This window comes from Coptis chinensis, chromosome 7, assembly GCF_015680905.1.
Source record: "Coptis chinensis isolate HL-2020 chromosome 7, ASM1568090v1, whole genome shotgun sequence".
Classification (NCBI taxonomy): Eukaryota; Viridiplantae; Streptophyta; class Magnoliopsida; order Ranunculales; family Ranunculaceae; genus Coptis; species Coptis chinensis.
In genome coordinates this window covers 88,660,882-88,675,328 of record NC_141462.1, presented here as the reverse complement: position 1 = coordinate 88,675,328, position 14,447 = coordinate 88,660,882, and the positions used below count along the sequence as shown (strand labels likewise).

At 38.7% G+C, this 14,447-nt stretch overlaps 1 protein-coding gene and 1 pseudogene across 1 annotated transcript; both read right to left on the bottom strand.

Annotated features, from left to right (window-relative positions):
- Positions 1-1,790: 1,790 nt before the first annotated feature.
- On the bottom strand, positions 1,791-2,420 carry LOC147489734 (uncharacterized). The gene has a single exon (XM_086574718.1). The coding sequence runs from the start codon at positions 2,418-2,420 to the stop codon at positions 1,791-1,793; it is 630 nt and encodes a 209-aa protein (XP_086430844.1).
- Positions 2,421-8,390: 5,970 nt separating this feature from the next.
- Positions 8,391-12,961, bottom strand: LOC147489733 (uncharacterized; annotated as a pseudogene).
- Between the last annotated feature and the right edge of the window lie 1,486 nt (positions 12,962-14,447).

The window sequence follows — 14,447 nt, the reverse complement described above, 5'->3', positions numbered from 1 at the left end:
CCTATCCTGAGTCGGTAGGCTATTAGAAAACAGCTGCCAACATGTGAACGAGTGCCTTGGCATTACTAACTTACCCCATACCATTCTCTGCCATCTTACTCGAGGACGCACTGGAGACAGAACTTTATATGCGCTGCTGGCCGAGAACTTCCCATTAGGATTTGGCTTCCATATAACTCTATCCACCATCAGATGAGAGTGAATGGGAGTATTCAAGATGTCTTCTCTGAGTGCAGTGTTGTTCAAGTCCTCTACTGTGTTGCTCCATTTTCTCTCCCTGATCAACTGGCTAACCTTTGCATCTAGCGGCAATTGAATCTCAGCAACTGCATGCGGGTTGTGAATGAGAGGACTCGACTGGCACCAAATATCGTGCCATAGCAGAATAGTATCACCACCAATTATGTCTTTGATATGACAAACTTCTTTACCTCATCCCTGCTCTTCAGGATACTCCTCCATGACCAAGCACAGTCATTTGGGACTTCCATAGTCCAGAAAAACTTATTATGCAACAAATTATTCCAGACCCATTCAACCCAAACACTTTCTTCCTTAGCTGCTATTCTATACACAAGACCACAGTATGCCCCTCTATTCCAAAGTGACATATTCATAATACTCAAACCCCCTTCCTCCTTTGTCTTGCAAATGGTAGATATACTGGCCTGATGATGACATTTCTTAAGTTCTACACCACTCCATAAGAAACGTGCACAAACCTTCTCTATCTGTTCTATCACAGTTTTTGGTATTATAAATGTTCTATACCAATAAATAGGCATTGCGGTGAGAACAGATAAGATAAGCTGAAGTCTACCTGCATGTGACAACATTCTAGCTTTCCAGTCCTTAAGTTTAGCTGTGGCTCTGTCCACCAATGGTTGGCACTCTTTAATCCCAAGTCTGCCGGCAAAGAGAGGTAAGCCCAAATACTTTACTGGAGGTCTAACCAACTCTACTCCCAAAATCGACGCCAGATTCTGAGCCTCATAATCACTAATGGATCCTGTCATAAGAGTAGTTTTATGATTGTTGATATGTAGCCCAGTTGCTTGACCAAATAGATGTAAACAATCCTTAAGTCCTCTGATAGACTCCTCTTCCCCTCTACAAAAGAACAGCACATCATCTGCGAAAGCGAGGTGTGACAGGTTGGTTTTCTTACACTTGGAATGAATTTTGATCTGTTTTGCATCAATCTTCTCCTTTACTATGCTTTCCAATACCTCCATGACCAGTACAAACAAATATGGAGAAATAGGGTCACCCTGTCTCAATCCTCGTTTACCTTGAAAAAAACCTTCTGGAGCACCATTCACAAGAACTGAGTAGGTGGGAGAACATATACATAATTTGATCCACTTCCTTAGCTTCACAGGGAACTGAAATCTCCTCATTATAAACTCTATCGTATCCCAGCTGATCATGTCATACGCTTTTCGGATATCAATCTTCACTGAGCACCTTGGCGTTCCATGTTTTCTTTCATACCCCCTCAAAAGCTCATGTGATAAGAGAATATTGTCTTGAATGTATCTATCAGGGATGAATGCCGATTGGTTCAAATGCACTAAATCATTAATACATATCTTGAGTCTGTTGGTGATGATCTTAGTGACGCATTTATATATGGTGTTGCACAAAGCTATCGGTCTGAAATCCTCTACCTTAGTAGGCGTAGTTGCTTTAGGTATAAGGCAGAGAAAGGTAGCGTTTACTGCTCTTGGGAGATGATAACTACTGAAAACATTCTTTACTGCACTTGTGAAATCCTTACCCATAGTCTCCTAGCAAGCCTTGAAGAAGAATGGATTAAAGCCATCAGGTCCTGGCACTTTATTATTCTCCATTTCAAACAATGCACTTTTGAATTCTTCATCTGTGATTTCGTCTTCTAGTTGCCTAGCCAAAGGTTCAGGAATAATATTTCTTACCTTCAAACTCATAAAAAAAGATTCCTCCTTCACTGGCAGCGCACTCGTACCCAGTAGTTGGGTATAGTACTCAACTATTGTCTTTGCAACTTCGTTCTGACCTTTGACTGTGACTCCTTGGTCATTTGATAATGCCCATATTCCTTTTCTTGCTGTTTTCTCCTTTATGCAGCTGAAGAAATACGTTGTACACTTGTCCCCATCTTTCATCCACATTCCTTCACTTTTCTGCTGCATATCCACTGCCTCTGCTCTTGCTAGAGAGTTGTATCTGCTCAAGCAAACCCTTTCCCTTTCTCCCCGAAAAAAATATTTTTGAGTCCCTCTCAGTAGTAATATCTGCACATCTTGTAGCTCCTGCTTAGCTGTTTCTACCCTTTCATGAAGATGAGAGAAATTTGCTCTGGCCCATGGTTTAAGCTTCTGTTTTAGCAGTTTCAGTTTCTGGATCAGCACATACATTGGATTATTGTATATAGCCATAGTCCACACTTCCGCCCAAGATGTCTTTGAATTCTAGTTGATACACCCGTGGTTCTGAACCGAAAGGGAGGAGCTTTTCTTGTATAATCACTCCAACTCAAGAGCATTGGTGAGTGATCGAAACCCCATGAGGTAGGTTTCGGCAAATGTGTAACGGAAATGAAGTAATCCATTCTTTATTCACCAAACATCTGCCGATCCTAGACATAATACTTCCTATACCAACCGATTTATTCCACCATGTAAAGAAAAATCCAATGGAATTTAATCTGCATGGATCCCGTGATTTTGAAGGCATAGGATGAAGTCCCGAGCTTCTCTCGAGTGCATGGAATCTCCTCCTATTCTCTCATTAGCACATAAAATATTGTTGAAGTCTCCCCGCCACACACCATGGACCCCGTGACTTTGAAGCACTTACATTCATAATATCTTTCCATAGACCCAATCTCTCTGTTGAATCTATTACTTGCATACACCATTTGCGGAGAAAATACTCTTCGTTGCAAGGCTTGAATCGACCTTACAATGAATGTATTGAGCTGACTCAAATAACTTCGGACATACACTAAGAATGGATCCCAAAGATACCCATATTCTACCAAAGATCACTAGAGGAATAATTCGACACTACTCCATTGAGGACAACATATGTTTCTAATAGCATCAAACTTCTGTTCCTTGACCTTTGTTTCCAACAAACCAAAAATACAAATCTTCTTTTCTATTCTAACCTTGTTTATCTCCTTTGCTTTATGTACATCATTTGTTCCTCGAACGTTCCACACACTTATTGGGGCTATCATTTAGTGTTTTTTGTTTTTGGAACCCTTGGGCCTACCCCTACTCCGCTTGCCATGACCATTCTTTTTGCTACTAGGATTCTGCTGTTCTTTCAGCTTACTTCCTTCCTTCTCTGTCATATGTCCAGTCTCAACTCGGTTCGCATCATTCTTATGTTGTATAGGTGTATCCAGAATAGCCAGCGGCTCAGTGACTTTATCACTGAAGTACGGGTCTCCTCCCTCCGACAAAACATCCCTCGACATTTCACCATCCCCAATACCTTCTGTTCTTCTTATAAAATCCACCATTTCTTCCTCAAACTCCTCCATAGCAAAGAATCTTCGGATTGACAAAGTGCTCTAACCCGGCCCACATAAGGCACCACGGATAGGTTCTGCAGAGTTCTGACATCATTGTCTGCAGCAGGCTCCATATCTGGTTGAGCTTGATTTTGGCTCTGTATCATTATCTCATTACATACATCTCCGTCAATAGGACCATTTTTCTCTATACCATTGCTCTCCTCTACCCCAGCCACCACTGTAGTAATCTGGTTTACCTCTAGAATTGCAGTGTTAACCAGTCCTTCATTTGTGCTGTTACCAGGATTTTCTGATATGGATTCTGGTTCTTGCTCACTAGTCTCTTCCTGTTGTCGTTGCACCCATACCCTTCTTGGAGCCCTGGCATTGTGTGTTGCAGGCTCTGTAGTACTTGGAACTCTGAAACACTTGTCTGTGAGATAGCCAAAAGCCTTACAAATATCACACTTCTTGGGAACCCAAGAATACTCCACCCGTACTGTTCTATTATCCCCTTTTTCCATCTCAATCTCAAAGGACAAAGGCAACTCTGAGGATATTTCAACTTCAATACAGACTCTTTGCAAAACTAATTCTCTTTTTTGATGCAAGAGCCTCGCCCATTAGCAATGGTCTACCCAATCGACCGCCACAACACCTAGACCCTCTTCGACCATAGTTCTTTGGGTACATCATAAAGATTAACCCATATTGGTATGCCTTTGATTGTTTTTCTCCTCTTCTCAACATCCCGTGACCATGGTGTGACTATAAAACGGTTTCTGCCATGTAAATGGGACCTAATTCCATCACATGAAGTTTATCCTCCTCATTTGTGAACTTGAAGTAGAATAATTCGAAGTCCGCTATCATATCAAATTCCCTTTTGTTTTCCATTTCTTAGCTAATACTTGTTTCACAAACGGAAAAGACATTCGATTTTCTAAAAAGAAACCCACTAAGTAATCCCGCCACATACTAATGCCTCCGGAAATGATATCTTTTGGAATAATTGTAACTCCATTAATAACCTCGGTTGTGTAATCTTTGCAGAGAGGGGTAAAGGCGGTTGCTTTACCTTTGTTGAACAAGTGAACTCCATGAATTTCGTTGGTTTGGTTCAACTTCACCGCTTCTTTTCGATTCTCGGTGGAATTTCGGATGAGATTGGAACACTCGCAATCTCACTTCAAGAGTAATCGAGAGGGGAAACTCTTGATCGTTTACTAGAGAACTATTCATATTTACTTCTACTGATGAACTTACACTGTTGTCAATGAAGGATTTTACCAAAAGTGGAAATGAACATGATAAGAAAACGGATAGGAAAACTCTACCTAATAAAGTTTGCTATTCTAGGCAAGAATTGGAGCACTAGATCATCCCATTGCAATTTAAGCAATTTCACTACAAATCGCACCTAAACTTGAGCGATTGTTGCAATTATATTCGAAAGACATTGTCAAAAACATTTGTGACTCGGTCAGTTTTTCTGTCCCCCAAACAGTACTATTACTGTATTACATAACAAATTATTCTCATTATGGAATGAGATGTCTTGCGCCATCCCAAATTATTTTTCTTTTCAAATTTGATTTTTCACATATTATATAGCAAGTTCCATTTTGTTTTATTATCCCAAATGGGACGGTGAAATTTATCCTGTCCTAATAACTAATCCCATCCCAATATTTGCTAGATTTCAACTTATTTTAGCTCGTACGTACTCTGGCAATGGTGCTACATAGGGGGGTTCACAGTCTGGTTCGGTCTGGTTCTTACTAAAATTTCAAATCGAACCGGAACAGTCTGTTTCTATAAAATAAAATTAGAACTAAAACCGAACCGTGGCAGTAGAGAAACTAGATCACAACCAAATCGGCTTTACGATACAGTATAGTTCAGTTTGGTTTGTCGGTTTGGGCAAGTTCAGTTCTTAGGAATAAAATCAAACATAAAATCAATTAAACTTCTCCAAAATTGATTTTTTATCGAATGTTTACAAGTAAAAATGTAAAAATTCTTGATCTAATCATATGATTTGTGCATAAAATCGAATTCCAACAAACAAGAGATGACGAAATTGGATCAAATTGGGAATAAAGAACTTCAAAACCAAATTAGTAAAAACAAATTTTGTACGTAGTAGTGTTGAATTTGTACATATAGCTTTGAGGTAGTGTTGCATTTGTACATATAGGTTTGAGAGAGAGAGAGAGTTGGTGAGTTAAGGTTTGTTGTTTATACTTCCATTTGTACATATAGGTTTGAGAGAGAGAGAGAGTGGGTGAGTTAAGGTTTGCTGTTTATACTTTGAAGATCCAATGGTCATAATTACACACCAAGATCCAACTGGTTATAACAAGTCCTTTTAATACTTTTACATTTATAGAGAAGTATCTGTTTCGGTTCGGTTTCGGTTAACCGATGGGTAAAAATACAAACCGTACCGATTCAATTAGTTCTCATAATCAGGAACCGTAAATCAAACTGATCTTGCTGAAAACTGAAAAAAAACCCACCAGTTCGGTCGATTTTCCAGTTTTCATGAACAATCCTAGTGTTACATACGTACAAATGATTATAACCAAGGCTGGCTCAGCCATATACAACGAAATAAGCAGTCACTTAGGTCCTCGCAGCCTAAGGACCCCCAATATAATCCGGTCCACAACCCACTATTTGCTTGTTTTATTAGCGAAAAAAGCCCATTATTATTTTTTCATTTATTTTTAACCATTAGATAAACGTTTTTATATTGAAAATTTAGAAATTATAAAATCTATCACATTAAACCCCTTTGTTTCTCTGCCTTCTCACTGTTTTCATTGTCTTCTCTAACAAAAAACAACACGGCTCCATAACTAATTAAAATTCTTCATCACCCCATAACAAATAATCATAATCAAATATAAAATCAACTCATTCAATCTTACCTCTAGCATTATTTTGCCTACTCTGGTTTCCCCCCACTCTTTATGTATTATTGTTTTATTTGGTGTAGAATTTTTCTTCTTCTTCTCTCTCTCTCTCTATTTGCAATTCTTTATTAAATAAATTTATAGAAGTTTCAAGCTTGTAAGAAAAGACTATTCAAGAAAGAAAAAATAAAATGTTGAATTAGGATAATTTTTTACAGTGATTGTTATCTTATAAATTCTAATTTGATCCTTTTAAAATTCCCCACAAACTCCTTTTTTTTTTTTTTTTTTTTGTGGATAGTGGAATGTGGTTTTAACAGGCCAGTATAGCCAAAGTGGTTCTATGGTGGATTGGATTATGTATTTTTACCCCATACTAGCTACTTCGGCTATCAATTAAACTTCATCTTGATCATCTCACATTCTAATAGTACCGGCCGGTAGACGCCCCCCTATTCGAACTTTGCTTAGGCCCCCGATTGTCTTGAGTTGTCCCTGATTATAACCATGGGTGAACATATATATAGTAAATAGAATGGAGAGACTGCGTAGTTGATGAACAGATCACTACTATTACAAATGAAGTAGAACAAGTGGGTCATATACAATGGCGGAGCCAGGAAAGTAAGTGAGGGTGAGCCAGCTAGACAAAAACTAAGCATACAAAATAATAATAATAATAATCATAATAATATATATATATATATATATATATTAATGTATTATTAGAAAAAAAAAAATCAAATCTAAACAAGTACTTGTTCATAGTTGTCCTCGGCGGCCTTCTTTTTCGTCATCTTTCTTCATCTTCTGGAAGTGTTGTAAGATCAACTCGGTATCAATGCTATCAAAAACTTCTTTTTCAATGTATGTTATTAAACAATCATTCAACCATTTAGCTGCCATCCGATTGCGCAGACGATTCTTTATGATATTCATAGTAGAAAATGCCCTCTCCACAGTGGCAGTAGCAATAGGTAAAATCAGTGCCAACTTAATCAACAAATAAACAAGTGGGTACAGAATGTCTTTCCTCGTCTCAACCATTTTTTTGGCTAGGCCGCTAATTCCATTTACTGCACCAAACTTAGTATCGGAATGCACATCAATGATATAATTCTCAAGCTGATCCGCTAATTCCATCTAATCTATCTCTAAAAAATCATCGGGATAAAGTCAAGCAAAACGGATAAACTTTTGCTTATTGAAAGAAACAAACGATTCACTAGGATCAAGACATGCCATACAAAGAAGTAATTCTGTGTTTGCTTCATTAAACCGGTCGTTTAACTCTTGAAGTTGCAAATCAATACAGTGATAGAATAATCCAACACGATAGTAATGTAAATTGGTGTTTCCTTCTGCTTTTCGTCGAGACCTCTCTCGAGCCATATACCTCTCTTCCATATGTGGAACAACCACATCATGTTTGGCACATAGTGAATAAACTTCAATCAGGAGACTATCCCATATATTCATCATCTCTTATCGCTTGTAAGCGTACCTTTGTTATTTTAACAAGAGCCATGACATTGACAATGTTTTGGTCTTCACGCTGCAAAGCCTAGCTTTGACAAATCATTGCTAATTCCTAGTATCGCTTTCATCAAATGCAAATTGAAGATAAATTCAAAAGATCAGATGAATCCAATAATCCGTAAGCCTCACCTCTTTGTTCCGAGCTTGAACCATTTTTCGCTACATTATCAAGCACATAAACTACTGAACCATAAGTGGTTATCATGCCAAGAAATGTATAATAGTGTGAACCTCATCGAGTGTCACCAGATTATTTAAAACTAGTCTCTTGATTCAACCCTTTGCCACTTGAAATTTCTCTGCTTTGTAACACTGCAACAACTCTAGCCTTTATTGCTTCGCGCAACATATCTCGTCGCTTACATGATGCTCCAACAATATTTACCACATTAGAGAGAATACTAAAAAGGTTGGCGATTGACTCATGGTTCTTTGCAACTGATACAAGGGCTAACTAAAGCTGATGAGCAAAACAATGAACATAAAATGCAGACTCATTCTCCTTCATTACAAGTGCTTTTAGGCCATTCAAATCACCTTGCATATTGCTGGCCCCATCATACCCTTGTCCACGCAGTCTAGATATGTTCAACCCATGCTTGGAGAACAACTCATTGATTGTCTTTTTAAGTGTTACTGCACTAGTTTCCTTAACATGCACAACTCCAAAAAATCTCTCAATCACGCAACCTTTCTTGTTAACATAACGCAAAACAACTGCCATTTGCTCATTAATTGATATATCACGTGCTTCATCAACTAAAATAGCAAACAATGAATTTCCATAATATTTTAGAATAGCATTTGTAGCTAGTTTCCACGTTAAATTTAATTCACAATATCTTTTTGGATATCAAGTGAGGTCAATTTCCGATTTTTAGAAGCATTATCAAGAATTTTCTTAATGACTTCGTTATGATCTTTCAGAAACCGTATAAGTTCAAGAAAATTACCTTTATTGATCGACTCATCTGATTCATCATGGCCACGGAAAGCTAAGCCTTGTCTCAAAAGAAACCTAATGCAATCAGTTATTGCAGTTAGGTGTATTCGATAATCCCTTCGAACTTGGTCAGATTGTCTGTGAAAAAATGTCTCGATATGTTGTTCTTGATTTAACAAAGTCTGTGCTGCCCTGTAAGCAATATTATGAGCACTATTTGGTCCTCCAATGTGCTATTTTAATTTGGTTTTCTTTTCCCAATTAGTAACCTGTGAGAAAAAACATCCCCACCTCCTTGTGCCCCCTTATTAGGTTTAAAGAGATAACAATATAGACAAAACGCAACATCCTCGTGAATACTATATTCTAACCAACTAAACTCCTCATACCACTCTTTCTGAAAGCGTCGGATTCTCTTGCCTCTTGTTCTTGGAGGAAAAGCATGATTAGGCTGGCAAGGACCCCTAAGCAAATATGCTCTTCTCACCGAGTCTTGATCATTAGGATGATAAATCAAATCTTTTTTTAGTCGCGGGGGTCTCCCTGAAGACTAGACAAGTCAAGTTCTTCACGTTGAACCCTCTTTGACGTGGGTTGTGTGTGTACCATACATTTTCAGTCTAAAATGTACTCGAACCATGGACCGGATATGGGCCCAGTAGCGGACCAGTCCACTGGCTGTCCAAGTAAACACTTTCTGATCGTTTGGTATTCGAATCCATCAAAGTTAAGAACAGGTCCAGGGCCCATCCGAGTGGCCCAGATCCATGGATCCAATCCATTCGGATGATTCTGATCCAATAATCCGATCCGCGGAAGCTAAAAATCCTAATGCAATCCGATAAGATCTTGCACAAGGATAGAATGAAATCTTGGGGAATGATCCTATTTTAGATAGGATCATACTAGGATTCATCATCTCTGAGAATCCCTTTCTTGGCCGCCAAGGCAGGGGATTGCTATATATATGGAGGCTTCTGCATCCTCCAGAACTACGTTTTAAGAGACTTGATCCCGGATTCTTCACCGGGCACGAGGGCAACCGTAACGTTAGTGCGATCTCACTTCCTCAAAAATCCCAATCCCCATATCTTCGAGCCTTCGGAAGCACCCATCACATCGGAGTGTCGGGTTAACGCTTTGCCCCGACATTCTTTGGCGCCGTCTGTGGGGATCGAACCCACGAACACGTGGTCTTCCGAGCGTAATATCCTCGACCTTATTTTTCGATCATCCTTGTTATCATGGCTGAACAAACTGTGATGATTGATGCAGAAGTTGCCAATCGGCATGTCGCGATTCAATGAGTAACATGGAGAGTGTTCCAGGCACCACTACAGAGGTGGGGCAATCGAGCCGTCGTAGATCTTTTTCTCAAAGCGGAGGAAACGGATGGTCTGAAGAGGTTCCACACACTCGGGAACCACTTGGGACTCAAGGATCTAATTCCTGTGTCCCTCACCGCAACGTTGTGCGGAGCGAAAGAGCTACCAGAATACACATCGGGGATGGTCCTGCTGAGAAGCTCATGGGTGGCATTGACTTCCACAACCTAAACAAAGCTTGCCCAAGGCATCCATACCCATTATCTCGCGATCTCGATCTAGTCGATTGTAACCTCGATTTGGCGCTTGTCGCTCATGGACGCTTCCTCTGGGTATAACCAGATACCTCTATAGAGATGAATATCGACATCTTGGCTCGTGACGAAGCCATGATGGAGTAGCTCAACGACGAAACCCTGAAGAATCTCATCACTTACTAGGACTCTATAGAGCACGGTTAGGACAAGAAGTTGCGTGCAAGATTCCAAGCCAGACGATGGGGTCTTATGTACAAGACAGATATGTCACTTACATTCGTTATCATTAATTTCACCAATAAAGTTCACATACATTGGACTTTTCTTCCATTTTTTATCAATAAATTTCATTGCCATTTATGTTGTGTTTTAATTTCAAATTAGTCATTGAGTTTTACATTTGTTAAACCCAGGTGGCGAAGGCAATCCTGCACTTCAATTTCGGCTTGCGTGGTGCAGTGTGCCTACACCTGGCATCATGGTTCTACAATGAAAACCCAAAAACGATACTATCTCGCTTTTGGTCTGGGTGCGATTGTTTAGAGTACATCAAGCGTATACCCTTGGTGGCGGAGTCTAAGCTACACTCTGATTTAAACCCAACTACAAAGGCACTTCTGGGTTGTCTGTTGGTCTCCTCAAGGATCGTCTGTGGGAGAAGCTTGGCAGTGTAACTACACTTGTTCGTCAAGTGACTTAGTGGCATTGTTATCGTCGCGGCAACGGTAGACCACCGTATAATATTTTATAAAGATGGGTATATATTGCACATATTCTATCCGTGTTATGTCCACTTGCGCAGGATTTATGAAGAGAATCTTACGGATTAGTGTCGATTCGATTGGAGATGTTGTCCCAATTCCAAAGATTCCACGTCTATTTCCCCGACCGCTTCCATACTTTCATCTGATACTGACTTTGTTCTTCACACGACACGGATGCAGCGTTCGGATCTTTAGATACTATGTTATTTTGGTGTTACTCCGCATCACAAACCCCATGTTATTTCTACTGATGAGCTATACACCGGGCCGTGTACCACAAGCGGGGCATCTTAGTTGATGACCTTTATGAAGTCAGCCATGTTGGGTAGATTTGCCGCATGTGTACCATACATTTTCAGTCTAAAATGTACTCGAACCATGGACCGGATATGGGCCAAAGACCCGGACCAATCGGGTCTGTCCAAGTAAACACTTTCTGATCGTTTGGTATTCGAATCCATCAAAGTTAAGAACAGGTCCAGGGCCCATCCGAGTGGCCCAGATCCATGGATCCAATCCGTTCGGATGATTTCGATCCAATAATCCGATCCGCGGAAGCTAAAAATCCTGGTGCAATCCGATAAGATCTTGCGCAAGGATAGAATGAAATCTTGGGGAATGATCCTATTTTAGATAGGATCATACTAGGATTCATCATCTCTGAGAATCCCTTTCTTGACCGCCATTATGGGGATTGCTATATATATGGAGGCTTCTCGTGATCCTCCGTAACCACGTTTTAAGAGACTTGATCCCGGATTCTTCACCGGGTAACGAGGGCAACCGTTAACGCTGTGCGTCTCACTTCCTCAAAAATCCCAATCCCCCATATCTTTCGAGCCTTCGGAAGCACCATCACATCGGGAGTGTCGGGTTAACGTTTTGCCCCGATAGGTTGTTCAACACCACCATCCTCAGTTTCTTGATAATGCTTCTAAAAATCAAAAACCGTATAAGTTCAAGAAAATTACCTTTATTGATCGACTCATCTGATTCATCATGGCCACGGAAAGCTAAACCTTGTCTCAAAAGAAACCTAATGCAATCAGTTATTGCAGTTATGTGTATTCGATAATCCCTTCGAACTTGGTTAGATTGTCTGTGAAGAAATGTCTCAATATGCTGCTCTTGATTTAACAAAGCCTGTGTTGCCCTGTAAGCAATATTATGAGCACTATTTGGTCCTCCAATGTGCTATTTTAATTTGGTTTTCCTTTCCCAATTAGTAAACCCCCTGCGAGAAAAAACATCCCCACCTCCTTGTGCCCCCTTATTAGGTTTAAAGAGATAACAATATAGACAAAACGCGGGATCCTCGTGAATACTATATTCCAACCAACTAAACTCCTCATACCACTCTTTTTGAAAGCGTCGGATTCTCTTGCCTCTTGTTCTTGGAGGAAAAGCATGATTAGGCTGGCAAGGACCCCTAAGCAAATATACTCTTCTCACCAAGTCTTGATCATTAGGATGATAATCTGAAATCTTTTTCCTCAGTGCAGGGTCTCCCTGAATACTAGACAAGTCAAGTTCTTCACGTTGAACCCTCTTTGACGTGGGTTGTTCAACACCACCATCCTCAGTTTCTTGGTGACTTCGCTTTGAGGGGGATCCTACTTCAACACTAGCAACATTATTTGTGTTATTAGGTGGCTGAGTAGGTTGAGTGGGCAACGACTTTCCTTTGATCAAATACTTTAACATATCTGTTTAAATAATTAAAATAAACCATTAATCAACTGAATTGAAATTGCACTAATTAAAATAAACCACCAATGTTATTATGATATTCACAAAATAAAATTAAATAAAAATATGTGGTTTAATGAATTTACAAAAAGAATACAAAAAATTTAAAAAAACATGGTTTAGGAATCAATATGAAAAGATAAAAAATAAGACAAGAAATTTAATAATATTAGGCTTACCTAGAAGACTTTAGAGTAAAGAGGCAAAGAGTCAAAGTCGAGTACAGTCTCGGGGTTTTTGTTTCGCTGTTTGTCTTGGGGTATTGGGGTTTTTTGTTTCGGTGTGTGTGTTGTGCTTGTTTTTTTGTCTTTTTGTGGGTTATGGGTTTGGGTTTTTAATTCGAGGCAAATACTGTTGAGGGATGGTATTCTTAAATTTGTCCTGACTCATAAGAAAGTGAGAAGTACATCATGACTTTAGTCTTTTACTAGATTTTGGACCCGGACATACGCCCGGGATCTATTAAATATTTTGTGGGCTGAAAATGCTTTACAAAATGTCTCACACACATTTTCGAATCAGAATATATTTTTATTGAAAATAAACCGAAATACATTAATGACCAACGATTATGGTACATAAGTACTTGGAAACTAATTAAGAGATCAAATTGAGATAGCCTCATCACTTTGTGGTTTAGGATATTAATCCGTAATTTTCAAATAGAATTATCTTAAACTCGATCTATCTTGTATAATAATTTTATTATATTTATGGTGATTTAGCGGCAAATTTTTGAATCATAATATATTTTTATTAAAAATAAACCTAAATAACGTTAATGAGCAGTGATTATGATGCATAAGTACTTGGAAACTAAGGGATCAAATTGAGATAGCCTATTCACTTTGTGGTTTAGGATATTAATCCATAATTTTCAAATAGAATTATATTAAACTCGATCTAGCTTGTATAATAGTTTTCTTAGATTTATGGTAATTTAGCGGCAAATTTTTGAATCAGAATATATTTTTATTGAAAATAAACCGAAATACGTTAATGAACAGCGATTATGGTGCATAAGTACTTGGAAACTAAGGGATCAAATTGAGACAGTCCATTCACTTTGTGGTTTATAATATTAATCTGTAATTTTCAAATAAAATTATTTTAAACTCGATCTAGCTTGTATAATAGTTTTATTAGATTTATAGTGATTTAGCGGTAAATCATCACCGTTCAGCTTACGTACTAATGTGTACAAATCACTAAAACAGATTGATTATTTCCATATCCTCAAATAATACACTACTCCCACTTGAAAAGATTTATCATATGAACGTGTCCTACGAACGGGTGCCGTTATATTAAATTATTCTAAAAAATATTAGCAACTATGCATAGTTATGAGATATGAAAATTATATTAATTACTCATTTAAATTTCTTGCACCACTCTCTATAAAAGGAAGCACCAAAATCTTGATAAAACTAATCGATTT